A 14,099-nucleotide genomic window follows, 5' to 3' on the forward strand; every position below is an offset into this window, starting at 1 on the left:
CCCCCATCTGAAAATGCTTCCTACAGTCCTGAGTTAGGTAGTGCAACATACACATTCAAGCATTTGGTCCAATTTCTTTATTAATTAGTGCCCGAAAAGGTGTTTGAACACACAAAATATTTCTCACTATGTGTAGACATGTATAAAAAACTACCATAGCAGTCAATTTGAAGCAGCTATATAATCATGGTGCCAATATAGAACTTCAACATAGTAAACAGGAAACGTGGTGGTATTGGTTTCTTTTTTTATATCTTTAACAACCAATGATCTGCCTTTATTTGATCAAACACAGGGGCCTCTATGGCAGAGTAGTAAAGGTCACTGACTTTGATCACTTGCCCTTCCCCATGTCTTCCAAACCTCATTAGGAATGTAGAATTCTTTCATGTGAGAAAGCCATCTAGCTGGCTTACAAAAGGTAGGTAGTACTGCCCGGGTACACCCCCCACCCAAACCCTGAAATAATTCAAGGGGCACATGGGTTTTTTCTCAACCATCAAAAGCTGGAAAAATGCAATATGATCTACAATTGTGTCAGTGTGACATTAAAATTAAAAACTTTTTTTAAATTATAAAACCCAGCAATCGCCACATCACACCTTTCCTTAAAGGACCTCACCACACACTGGCGTACTGGACACGCCAAACACTGGCGTACTGGACAAAAGAATGATCAAAGCCAAGGCTGAAATTGCATATAAAAAGTTTAATTATCAAGTAAAAATGAGATTCAAACATTTTCACTCTTTCCTAAGCACTTTAAATTACTAGTACATGTAAACATTAAACAGTTGTTCAACATATCTTCCATATGTACGCTAATAAATAAATGCACATATTCAGTATAGCACTTGTTCTGACATTTATACAAGACAAACAAACATTTACTTCCTTTATCACTGCATTCATTTCAAACATAAATAAATAAAAAATAAACAAATTGTACATAACATACGTTTAGCTGCCTGAATGAAATAATACAACTGTTTTACCAAAAAATAAATACATAATTAATACTAATAGACTAAGTAAAAATACCAACAGCAGAACAGTCTAGAAAAATAAGCTTTTTTTTGTTTCTTGTTACTTTTTTGCTGATACAGAGGTACTCATATTTTTTTTTGTTCATAAAACTTAAAAAATACTGAACAAAGGGAAATTACTATGTAATAAATATGAATATAGGCACAGAGTTAAACAGAACTATTACCAGAAAATTAATCTGTCTTGAGTATCAACTTAATATTATTAGAAAATAATGCAAGAACAATACTCTGATACTGGCAAGTAAGTTGTGGTCCAACATTATAATTGAATGCCTTGACAGAAGTTGAAGGATACGCTAACAAATATGAAACATTAATGAGACGAGTTTGTAGATTCAATTGAAGAATTTTTTGATGCATACATCAGGCTGCAGAGATTCAGTAAATAAATCATTAAGTTCAAGTCGGAAGACAACAAGTGGAAGTGATATTATGCATATATTAGAATCAGGTGAAATTGCATTGTTATATTGTAATAAAGGTGAACAACAATTTTATACAACAGAGACTCTATCACAGATTGGTAACAGCAATGCCGACGATGCTGCAGACGCCGACGGAGATGGACGTTTAGTTGGGTCGTCCCCGGCAACTGCAGCGGCTATAGCTGTATGTCTTACAACATCGGTCATTGTCCGTTTCTTCTTAGGTATACAACATGTTCTACAACACGGGCAGCACTTTGTCAGCACGCCCCATACTTTCATTATCACACTGTCTATAGGTTGTAATGATCTTAGACATTTTGGAAGAAAGCTCCACGTTTGTAATTTCTTTGGCAATCTGTCTTTGCATTTAGTTTGTAGGAGATTTAAAATAATTACAAATGTTACAACTGACGCAACTACTGATGCTACACATATAAATGGAATGAAACCCGCTAAAGATAGAGCAAACACACTGCCTGGTAGTAAAACAAACATAAGTATGAGGTAGGCGATTGCAAACCAACGGTACTCTGCTGTCACTGTGCCGAGAAATTTGGCGCATTTGATTGGAAGATTTCTCATTGGTTTGATTGGATAAAATAATAAGATTCCTGATATGTTGAAGAATAAGTGACACAATGCTATCTGCAATGCTATAGGCAATCTGTCTCCTGAGGCGGCCATGGCAGCCAACAGTCCCGTTCCTGTTGTGCCAATGTTTGACCCAAGGGTCAACGGGTACATGCGCTCCAGCTTGATCATTCCTATCCCGACCAGTGGAGTCAAAGCCGAGGTAAACACCGAACTGCTCTGTACGAGGATTGTCATCACCGCTCCAACAAGCATCGCAACGTATCCAGTTAACCAGGAGAAACAGCCAGGGAAATCAGCATTTAAGGTCTTCTTGATCACTTTGGCAATGGATCCTTGCAATATGGAGTGTAGAAGTTTTACCATACCAACGAGACACGTACAGAGAATGGCTAGTGAGAAAATGAGCAGTAATACACCAGCTAACGTCTCATTTATCTCCAGATGGCTGAACAGGCTGAAACCTGAAAACAAGTATCAAATTTATAAAAATGTCAAGTCGCAAAATTGGCTTGGTTGGTCATATCGAATATTTTAACACATAAAATAGGCTTGGAAGTTCATAACTATACAAGAGGGAAATTTGCAAATCTCAAGGTGCTCTACAGTATTTCATATTTTATTAATTTTCATTTGCAAGTGGTAGAATGACATCAATGTGCAACACTATCCTAATATGAAGTGTCATTTCAGTTGAAAATAAGTGTCTACTCAATGTGTACAGCATGACAGATGGTTTGAATTTAAGAAAGATAAATGAAGTCTGATAAATCAAAAGAGCAATAGTAAAAAAACTTTGACAACTGCTTACATTTCTCAACTGGAACTTTCTCAGTAACAGTCACAAGAGTTGTAGTGTTCATCAACTGTGATGTCGGTGTACCATTTACTATCAGAGTTACATTGGTTTCCATGGTAACATTCTTCAACACTTCCTGCTCCTCAAATACACAGTATTTCTGAAAAAAAAAAATCCAAAATAACAAAGTTATTGTACGGTGCCCCTAAAGTGACATGTTACACACATTTTTTCCAATTAGGTAATGTGAGACTTTTTTTTATTTCGTTTAAACGAAATCATTTCGTTTAAACGAAATAATCATTTCGTTTAAACGAAATAAACTATTTCGTTTAAACGAAATAAGTTATTTCGTTTAAACGAAATAAAAAAAGTCTCACATTACCTAATTGGAAAAAAAGTGTGTAACATGTCACTTTAGGGGCACCGTATTATTGCCATTTGAACCTCCATTATATTTTTTAACCTCTTTTCACTATAACAGAGTCTAATAAATAATTAAAAAAAAAAGAGTGGTGGTCTAGTGGTCAAGGTGTCATGCTCAACATGGGGGTTGTTGCTCCAAGCCTCACTGGGCCACAACCAACTCTTCTAACCAGTACTGGTGTCTATTTCCAGCAAGTGGACTTGAAAGTGGTTCAAAAAAGAAGCTTTTATCAAAATCGAGCTAAAATAAATCAGTATTAACTAAACTAAAAACATTTTATATCTTTAAGGTAGAATTTTTTAAAATCTTTTTCAGTCTGTGATCAATGTCTGAGTGAAGATTAACCCTTACCGTGCTGGACACGATTTATTCTGCCTCTGCGATCAGTGCATATCATGATCAGCCTGCACATCTGTGCAGTCTGATCATGATCTGCACTGTTCACCATTCAGTCAGTATCTTTTTGGTATGTACCCCCTTTTAACAGTTAATGGTACTGTCCAATTTGAAAGATGGACAAGTTCATTACAGAAATTTAGCAGGGTAAGGGTTAATCATTGTTAGATCTACCTTTATAAGAGATTTGTTCCTGTATTCGTCATGTCCTTCAGCAATCTTGGTAATCACCTTTTTATCTACCTGAAAATCATAATGTTCAAAATGTAATACATTGTTATCTTTGTATAAAGTATGACAAATAGCTCCCCTATTAATATTTTACTGACTGTTAACCACATCCGTAAAATTATTGACTATCAACTACATCTGTAATACAATAAAATTTTTAAACTATGAAATCTGAATAGACACCAAAATATTAGATACATAAAACTCTTGAGTAAACAACACATTAATAAAAGTATATAGCCATTCTAAACAGAATTTATAATATATGGGATTGTCTACACTAAATGTTTAAGGAAGAACCTTTGTAAAGTGTCAACTAATACAGCATGGATGACATAATCCCTTTCTTCATAAAATTGCACAGGCCTGCAATTAAGTCAGAAATCAGAAGCCTGAAAATCTTAGTTCTAAAAGTCTGAAATGTCCATTTTCAATACAGTAATTCAGTGTTATTTTGGCAGTTGAAAGCCTAAAACAGGACCAGTCCACAAAAAAATCCCAAGCCTGAATTTTTCTGCTTTGTATTTTAAAACGACTTCTTTCAAAGCAAAAAACTCACTTTGTACAAAAATACAAGTTTCTTCAGGTTCTCCCTGTGGTTTTTTGTGGTAGAGAGTTAGTTTAACTGTGTTTTTATTTCAAAACAGTTTTACCTTAACAACAAGACTGGTGAAGGGTTTGGTCAGAGCTTTCAACAGTTCCTGTTTTGATGCCTCAGAACTTTCAAGTTTACATGCACTTACAATCAGGCCAGTGAAACGGCATAAATAACCTGGAAAAAAAGGCAAATATTACATACATAATAACAGATATTTGTTTAAAAAATTTAATTAATGTTTCTCTCGATATATTTCTGAGTCTGACATTATGTAACCACAAATAACACAAACTGCATAATACAGAATATATAAAACTGCTTTGCGTTTTGAGTATCTAAAAAATGAAACATAATTAAAGGCTCAAATTTCAATGTTAAACCTTATCGCTTATTATACAGTTATCTAACTGTATCATTATTTTAACAATGTCAAAAGATCAATTATATATATTCAATAATCCTTTGGGATTGGTTTGACCTTCCTAGCTTAATCACAGTATTAAGTAAAATATTAATTTATGAATGCCTGAAATCTGGTGTGACGTCATAATTTTACTTTTGAATGAATACTGCTACAATAATAATTATAAGAATTTCATTCAATGAATTAAATTAATTTAAGTAGTTTTCGATAAAGGATAAAACATAACCTCATTGTATACTTCACAGATATTAAAACCAAAGAGAAATGAAACTCTGCCCCTTACTCCAACATAGATGTCCTTGACAAAAGCATGCAATATGCAAATTTCTACAGCCTCTGTTTGGAGGTCTTTAAAATGCCCAATGATTGTTGAAATTAATCAGTCAGTTGAATATTTTCCCACTGCCCACTTAATTGTTGAAATTAATGAATCAGCTGAATATTTACCCATTGCCCACTTAATGGTTGAAATTAATGAATCAGCTGAATATTTACCTGTTGCCCACTTAATGGTTGAAATTAATGAATCAGCTGAATATTTACCTGTTGCCCACTTAATGGTTGAAATTAATGAATCAGCTGAATATTTACCCATTGCCCACTTAATGGTTGAAATTAATGAATCAGCTGAATATTTACCTGTTGCCCACTCAAGAGGCAGCAATACAATGACAGTGAGCCAGTTAAACATATCATGTACTGTTGCTCCAGCAAATGCACGTCGGAACTCGCGCCGGTCACTCGACTGTGCCATGGAGACTATTGTGTTTGTCACACTTGTACCAATATTTGCTCCCATAACCATTGGTATAGCCGGCTCCACATTAATGACTGAAAACATGAAACAAATTAAGCATTAACACAAGGCATTAGCTAGAGATAAGACAAACTTAACATACCTATCAACCCTGTTAAGGTATTGGACGAGCAATGACACTCAACATTTTTTGGGTTAATACAATGTCAATTTGAATTCATTTTAGGCAGCATTCTTTGGATGTGAAAATAGCTCAAAGCACAAATAATGTTTTACAAACTCAGGATAGAGTAAAGAAGAAGAGGAACACGTGTCAACACCGGGTATAAGTTTGACTTGGTTGTTTATTTAGATAATGTTTTTGTAAAAGCCCAAGAATACTGAGACTGCATACAGAAAATATGTAGTTTGTAGACTGTCTTCACTACCTTAAGAACTTAATTGTTATTAAATGTACAGACACTGAATAGAAATATTAAAGTTTAATAATCAGAATTTCTCTTCTGGAATTTGCTGACAAAACAAAATTTTGTAATTAACTTTTATATTCAACTCAACTATCTATCATTCAGAATTCAATATTTCGTTAACACTCACTCCCAGATGCTACCATGGTAACGATGACCGAGGTTGAAGTGCTTGAACTTTGAACTAGGACAGTCGACAGTATGCCAATCATGAGGCCTGCGATTGGGTTACCCAGGATCTCACTGTTGTTAAATACTCCACCTGCAAATTCAGAAGACAATGTCAAATTCACTCTACTGTACTGTATAGATAATGAAAACTATTAAGTTTTATAACGTTAATTATTTGTTTTGTTGGATTTAACGTCGCACCGACACATGATAGGTTATAACGTTAATTAACTTTAGTGTACGAAATTTGCATATTCAATCAAATCATAACCAAGACGAGAAAACTAGACATAAAAACAAGCTTTTATAATTGCTACGGTTGATCGCCATGTTGTGGTCAGTCTGTCACATTTTAACAGAAATATTTTATGTTCACTTGACGTCACTTGTGTTAAAAACTTTGTCATATTGTTTTATGTTACAATATCAATTTAACAGATTTGTTTGGACTTAAAATGTTTAAAAAAAAAAAAAATAGAAATTTATATGGAATAGACATCAAATTTTAAATTATTTAAAAAGGAATGGGGCATTTACAAGTGAGGGCATACATTTGGGAATATAAAATATAACAAGTGCAACCTGCTGTTTTTCCACCAAGAATTCTGAATGCGGAACTGAGGAAGTCCAGTGAGCAGATAAATATGTACAGTAGCAACAGTAGGGCCACAAACTTTCCAACACAGCGGAGGAGAACATATCTGATCCTCCCACATAGATCCAACTCTACAATAAACAAGCAACATTCCAGTAAACAATATGAACAAATAATCGAAAATGATGATATTTAATGGGGTTTTTTTTTGCTCTGCTGGTATCATGTTCATCAGAAACTGAAAAGACAAAACTTGTTAATTAGTAATTTCTCCAAAAGGCTTTCAGATAATAATTAGATAATTTTATGTTACTTGTTAACATATTTGAAGTAAGAAGGCAAAGGTTCAAAAGAAACACTTACCTTTTCATCCAGAAATTCAACTTTCAAGAAAATAAATAAACATGTTATACAGTACATGCATGTATTTGACTTAATCATAAGCAAATTTACATTCTTGGATAAATCCACAAACTTAAATTATTCAACATATATATCTATATAATTTTCAGTGTAGCCAACATACAGCTTTATCAGGCAGTATCTAGCCAATTAAAATTAATGCAGTATAAATCTACCAAATACATAGTTCTCTTGTTATTCTTGTGAAACCATTAGAATCATAATGATTGTAAATGTCTTGTTTTTATTCCACATTCCATTTTTTTTTTTAAAAAAGCTTTAAAAATAGATAGATTATATTCTATTAGATAATTAATGTATTTTATAGGAAGTGTCTAGAGGTACGGATCCAGATTCTAGAGGTACGGATCCGTACCTCTAGACAAGCCTGTTAGGGGTTTTCTAGGGGTACGGACCTCCTTTTTCTAGAGATTTAGGGTTATTTATATCTTATTTTTTGTTGAAAATGAAATAACAGATAAGTTTTAACTAGTCTTCACTTAAAACTTGGATCTAATTGGTTTACAGATACCAACGTTCACCCGATTGTTTACCTTCTCTTTCTAAATCTAAATAACCGAGGATTTCCAAATGAATAAACTGTTCCGTGCCGATTAGTTTGTTGTCAAATAAACTGTTGATAACAGTTAGATTAATGAATGAATCTATCCCTTAAATAAAGTCTATTTCAAATTCAGCCAAAAAAAAAAAATAAATATTAGGCATAATAATATGCACCAATTAATTTTGTTATTTAACAGGGAATAATGATAATCGACACGAAACTGATTGTTTAATAATCAATTAAGCGACATTAAGTAAAAGAAACTGTTTGTGAAAACGCCCCATGTATCTCGTAACGGTTACCAAATGTGTGAAAAACATAAATACACTAAGGGTTAATTATCAATTAAAAACAGTTTTTCCCCAACATATTTAACATTATTTTGTTTAAGCTTATCAGATTCTAGAGGTACGGATCCGTACCCCTAGACACTTCCAATTGGATAATAGTGTTGCATGCACAGAGACAGTAGACAGCTTCCGAGCAGCTGTCCTAAAGTGGGACTAGGCGACTCCCACCTCTTCACCGTTGTGAGAGATTTGTTACATTTTCTTTCGAGGACCTTCTTTCGAAACGTAAATAACCGAGGAACACCAAATAAATCATGACGATTCGAACTGGCAGAAAAAATACAAAGATTAAACAAAATAATGTTAAATATGTTTGGGAAAAAACTATTTTTAATGATAATTAACCCTTAGGGTATTTATGTTTTCCACACATTTGGTAGCCGTTACGAGATACAAGGGACGTTTTCACAAACAGTTTTCTTTACTTAATGTCGGTTAATTGATTATTAAACAATCAGTTCCGTGCCGATTATCATTATATCTTGTTAAATAACAAAATAAATAGGTGCATATTATTATGCTTAATTTATTTTTTTTCTGCTGAATTTCAAATAGAAATCATTTAAGGGTTACATGCACTCACTTATATGTTATCAACAGTTTATTTTACAACAAACTGATCGGCACGGAGCAATTTTATTCATTTGGAGTTCCTCGGTTATTTTGGTTTTGAAATAGAAAGTAAACAATCGGGTGAACGCTGGTATCTGTAAACCATTTAGATCCAAGTTTTAAGTGAACACTGGTTAAGTCTTATTTTTTTATTTCATTTTCAACAAAATTTAAGATATATATAACCCTAAATCTCTAGAAAAAGGAGGTCCGTACCCCTAGAAAACCCCTAACAGGATTGTCTAGAGGTACGGATCCGTACCTCTAGAATCAGATTCTAGAGGTACGGATCCGTACCCCTAGACACTTCCTATTTTATAAGCTTCTTTGATTCTATCCAAATTAATGCCGATTATAACTCAAATGAAACTTTTCATCTTGCACTAGTGATTTCACAAAATTTTGCAAAAAAGCCTTTGGAGAATAAATTGAACTGAATTCTCATAGTCATCGTGAAGCTCCTGTTGTGTGACCTTTGAAAGATAAAAGAACATGTTAATTTATGTCAAATGTAAACTTCTGAAATGGAATAAATATGTAAATATTTTAAAATAAATTATTCGATAGATCTATATAAATCGACTATTTTATCAAAATGAGGTTTGTACCAATTAACCAGGCTAATTGATCTTTCTATTACATTTAAATTCAAATTAAGGGAAACAGGTCCTAACTGCGGAAAGACCAGCCATCTTCCCGCCATTTTAAGCATATGAACACCCAACAACAAAGAGTATTGTATCTAGCAACCCACCAGACCAGATTGGGCCAGTTTCAGCAACTTCTGTGACGTCATCATCCTCATCCCAGAAAGAGCCCGTGCTAGAAAAGCTGCCAAATTGGAACACTGGTGGCCTAGCGGGCTCACTGTCACACTCGAGGGGGTCACATTCACAATATTCTGGGGGCAGCTCACCGGGTGCGACCCATGTGGCAGCCAGTCCTTTCTCATCAGGAACCAATTTACAGGGCACCTGCCAATTGTTGAAATGTGTCATTCGAGAAAATTTACAATCAGTTAAAGAAATGATGAATGAAAGTCATATGAAAATTTATTCTTACCTCATTCCCTCCTAAAATTATGTCGATAGGAATCCTTTTTTCATCTATTTCCACACAAGTTTGTTCGCTTAAAGCGACCATTTTACTTGAGCTGTCATCCATTGAATGTTACCGCGTGGTCGTTACTCACGTATGTTATAGTAAAAATCTGAAATTAATACGCGGCCAAGGTCAATACTGTAAGCATGTACACAAAGTAAACCTAAAATATATAATTTTATTTTATGAGCTCTTAAACATCTAACGACTATATTTCAAGTGCATTTTACTAGATCTATTTGTTCTCCAAAACATTTTTCTACTCATTTAAAGGATATAATGATGATTAAAATTGATATGAAAGGTTGCCAGGTCCGCGTAATAATATGGCGTAAATAGGCTGGCACATGAATGAAACGGATGATCATTTCTTCACTCATGGTATAAATAACTGTGGGGAAATGGACACCGGATGTACCACAGAAAGTGATCAATCAACAAACATTTGATTTTGTCACACACTAAGTTTTTTATCATTTTTTTTGTATTTTATATAGAGGATATTTGTTTGTTTTGAGTGAATATGGAATATATCTCACTGAGAAGTGAGAAAATTTGAAATATTTTCACGAGCGCGTCACAGGTACCTTGCGGCTGGAAATACAGCCACCGTTTTGACTAGCCGCCGTATTAAAATTATGTATTGCGGCCAACCTTGATATTTAAGCAGCTTGCATATAGACGTTGATTTTGGAGAGCACGCGGATCAAAGTCATTGTTAATTAAAGTAGAACTACGGTTTTTGCTCAATAATTTCTTTTAAAATTGAGGTACTTTTAACCAGAATATGTAAACAGTTTCAGCTTCATAATTTCAGTAAAAAGAAAATATTGAAATCATTTTGTACAATAAAAATGCATCGTAAATCCGTTCTGTATTTGTTTCTTTTCAAAGTAACTATCCTTCAGTGATACTTCTCTGAAAGTACCAGCAATATGAAATGTTTGCTTAATCACGTATGCTGCAATAAAAAAAAAACTACTGTTTATTCACGGTGACCACCTTTTCCGTAATAAAGTTTTGCCTTGATTTCTTTATATCATTGATATTATATATAATTTTAAAGAACAGCTAGGACTTTATTGGTGAATAGATTGTCTTGAAACATTAATGATATCTATGCATAAAAGCAACGTATCCGTGTAAAATGTAGATTTCGGATTTCTTTTTTCCCAGTCTTGTGGTTTTGCCCGATTTTTACACAATGAAAAAAAGCATTTTGCCATAAAATCAACATAATTAAAAATACAATGTATTGTTATTCTGAAAGTAAAATAATTTTCTAGGTATTTGAACAATAGTCGAAAAGTGGCAGGTAACTAAGATTATGTTAAAGGTTGTTGCCCTAGCCCTACCCGCCTCTGGTAAAGTGAAATACGTCTTGCTACATCTTGCACACCATTTGGATACGAGTGTTAGACGTAACTATGATAAATATCTTTAAAGACTGGAATAAACGAAAAAGTTTGAAATATACATATATTGTACATAAACGTAGTTACTATCAATCAGAATACAAGGTTTTTATCCCATTTTACATGCTATCCTCAATACACATTTGTCAACTTGGAAACTATCCTCAGTACATAATACGGCTATCCCCAGTACAGTATTGTAAACATTTCTAAGGGCATATCTTTAATAGTATAAAAGTTACATTGCCAGTTCTTGAAATAAAAATAATTTAGCTTATGCTTGTAAAATCGTACGACTCAGAATTTTTGTTTATTCGAAATATTTCTTAAAATTAACAATATTTGTCGAAATTCACAGGCGATCATCTCAGATTAGAAGTAACGTTTTTCATGGTCTGCTAAATTGTAAGCCGCCATAGTCCAAATTTAGCATTCAGCTATTAGTTCAAATACTGGTTTCATTTGTGGATATGGTAGATAAGCGTTAATATAGCAAGATCTTACCTCTGCCATGGTAAAGAAAAACAACTGCACATTTGTTTCTGTGCTATATCCGGTGTCCATTCCCCTACAGTGTAAATGGGAACGTCATAACCATCACGGATGATGTACCGCAATTTGAATACATTTTAAAATTAATTAAGGCTGAAAAAAAGAAGAAAAAAAAGAAATCTAAACAAAATAGTAAAACAGCAAAAATATTGTCTAATACATAGGTTATTTATGAATTATTAGTAGATCTATATTGTATTATAAGACAAGTAAATAAAGAAAATAGTTCCTCGATCCGGAATGATCCGAATTTTTTAAAAATAGTTTAAATCGATAAAGACCAACATACGTGAAATAAGGCGCGACATTACAACAGATAAACAGGAAAACTCAGAAAAATAAGTTGTTGTGTTATTACGAATAGCTTTAAAATTACGAAATGCACATATTAAGGATACAACCAATCTAGACTTTTTCACAACTTTCAGAGCCGGAGAGCGCATGCAGGGTCGTGAGTCCGAATCACGGGCGGGGTGTATGTTCTCCGTGACGGTTAGATAAAAGACATTGTGTCTGAAATCATTCGTCCTCCACCCCCTATTCATGTGGGGAAGTTGGCTGTTACTTGCGGAGGACATGTTTATACCGACCAGTACAGAATGCAGGAACCCGCCTACTGCACAGGCACGAGTATTGGACCTGGGACCTAAAATTATGACCAGACTCGTGAAAACCCTTGTTCTCTGAAAACGCTGCATTACATTTTCTTGAAAAACGTGACATTTGCGACGAAGTAGTCCGCAGATCATTTAAATTTACAGATAAATTATAGGCGATTTCTAAATAACTAATATGTATAGGCCTATAATTGTTTATCCAACGATTATATAAAACCTTTGTTCTGCCAAGGCAGATATTCAGTGTTAATGCCCTTACTTTCTCTCAAGTTGTTCAGGAACCCGCCTACTGCACAGGCACGAGTATTGGATCTGGGACCAAAAAATATGACCAGACTGATAAAAAAAAAACCTGTTTTCACCCTGAATGTGTCCAAAATGAAAAATATGTTGTGAAATATGAGCCCGCTTCAAAAGATATGTAGTGAAATATGAGCCCCCTTCAAAAGATAAGATAATGTATCTTTTGAAGGGGGCTCATATTTCACTACATATTTTTCATTTTGGACACATATTTAGGGTGAAAACAGGGGGGGGGGGGATCAGTCTGGTCATATTTATTTTGGTCCCAGGTCCGATACTCGTGCCTGTGGCCTACTGTTGAAAAACGGCGTTAATTCCAAAACACGCAAACAAACCAACAAACATTCAGAGCTAGTATAGATATAACACTAAAAATATATAAACGGTTATGGAGATTGTATATGACGATAAACCTGTGTCATTAATTCATTGAGAAGTAGATGAAATTCTCACAAACGAGCAATTTTATGGGACTAAGGGGATGGAGCGGACGGGTGCTTCCATTCAAATCTCCTCATATGTATCCCCCAGAAAACAAAACAAAAAAGATAGACATAGCCATCAAATTATTACCAGTAGAGTATATATACAAGTCGAAAGGTTTCCTGCGGCCAGAAGTTATACAGACCAGAAATTGTTGATAGTAACTTATGGGTGAATAACGTACTTATTTTGTTTTTTATTATGCCATTACGCTTTAATGTAAGAAATGTTACTCCATTCTACATGATTTACAAGTAGATATATGAACTATGTATTTCTTAATTCTGAAAGTTATTTTTTGAGCAAAAATAACTATATTTCCCTTTCATGTATAACATAACTTTTAGCTCAACTGGTCGCATTCCTTGACTATTAAAATACTTTACTAGAGCTTTCACAAATGTGATTCATGCCTTCACCTGGACTTGCTTGACAACACGGGACCATAAGACGTAAAAAAATTGTTCGTTTCCGGTATCCCGACCTACTCTTAATTTTTGGTCCGACCCTAAATGTTTTTATGGCCTTGGAGAATTTTTTTTTTCAACTTTTTAACAGAAAGTTGCAAAACTGCACTTTTTGTGCTTTAAACATGGTGAGGGATGTTAGAAATCAACTTACTGATGCTCTGAAGGCATAACCCCCTTATTTGTAGTCATTTTTTGACACAAAAATAAGGCATAACCCCCTTATTTGTAGTCATTTTTTGACACAAAAATAATCTCCCTTAATAAAAAGAAATTCCAAAAAAAAAAAAAATTTCCGA

General features: G+C 34.0%; 1 protein-coding gene across 1 annotated transcript; it reads right to left on the minus strand.

Annotated features, from left to right (window-relative positions):
- Window positions 1-689: 689 nt before the first annotated feature.
- Window positions 690-10,108, minus strand: LOC123559775 (sodium-dependent phosphate transport protein 2B-like). The gene is made up of 9 exons (XM_053552261.1): window positions 9,925-10,108; window positions 9,617-9,836; window positions 6,921-7,064; window positions 6,298-6,429; window positions 5,583-5,774; window positions 4,575-4,693; window positions 3,865-3,933; window positions 2,880-3,027; window positions 690-2,532 (listed from the first exon to the last, which is right to left on the minus strand). The coding sequence occupies exons 1-9, from the start codon at window positions 10,024-10,026 to the stop codon at window positions 1,544-1,546; spliced, it is 2,115 nt and encodes a 704-aa protein (XP_053408236.1). The 5' UTR covers window positions 10,027-10,108; the 3' UTR covers window positions 690-1,543.
- Window positions 10,109-14,099: the final 3,991 nt, after the last annotated feature.

This window comes from Mercenaria mercenaria, chromosome 10 (assembly GCF_021730395.1).
Source record: "Mercenaria mercenaria strain notata chromosome 10, MADL_Memer_1, whole genome shotgun sequence".
In the NCBI taxonomy this organism is placed as follows: domain Eukaryota; kingdom Metazoa; phylum Mollusca; class Bivalvia; order Venerida; family Veneridae; genus Mercenaria; species Mercenaria mercenaria.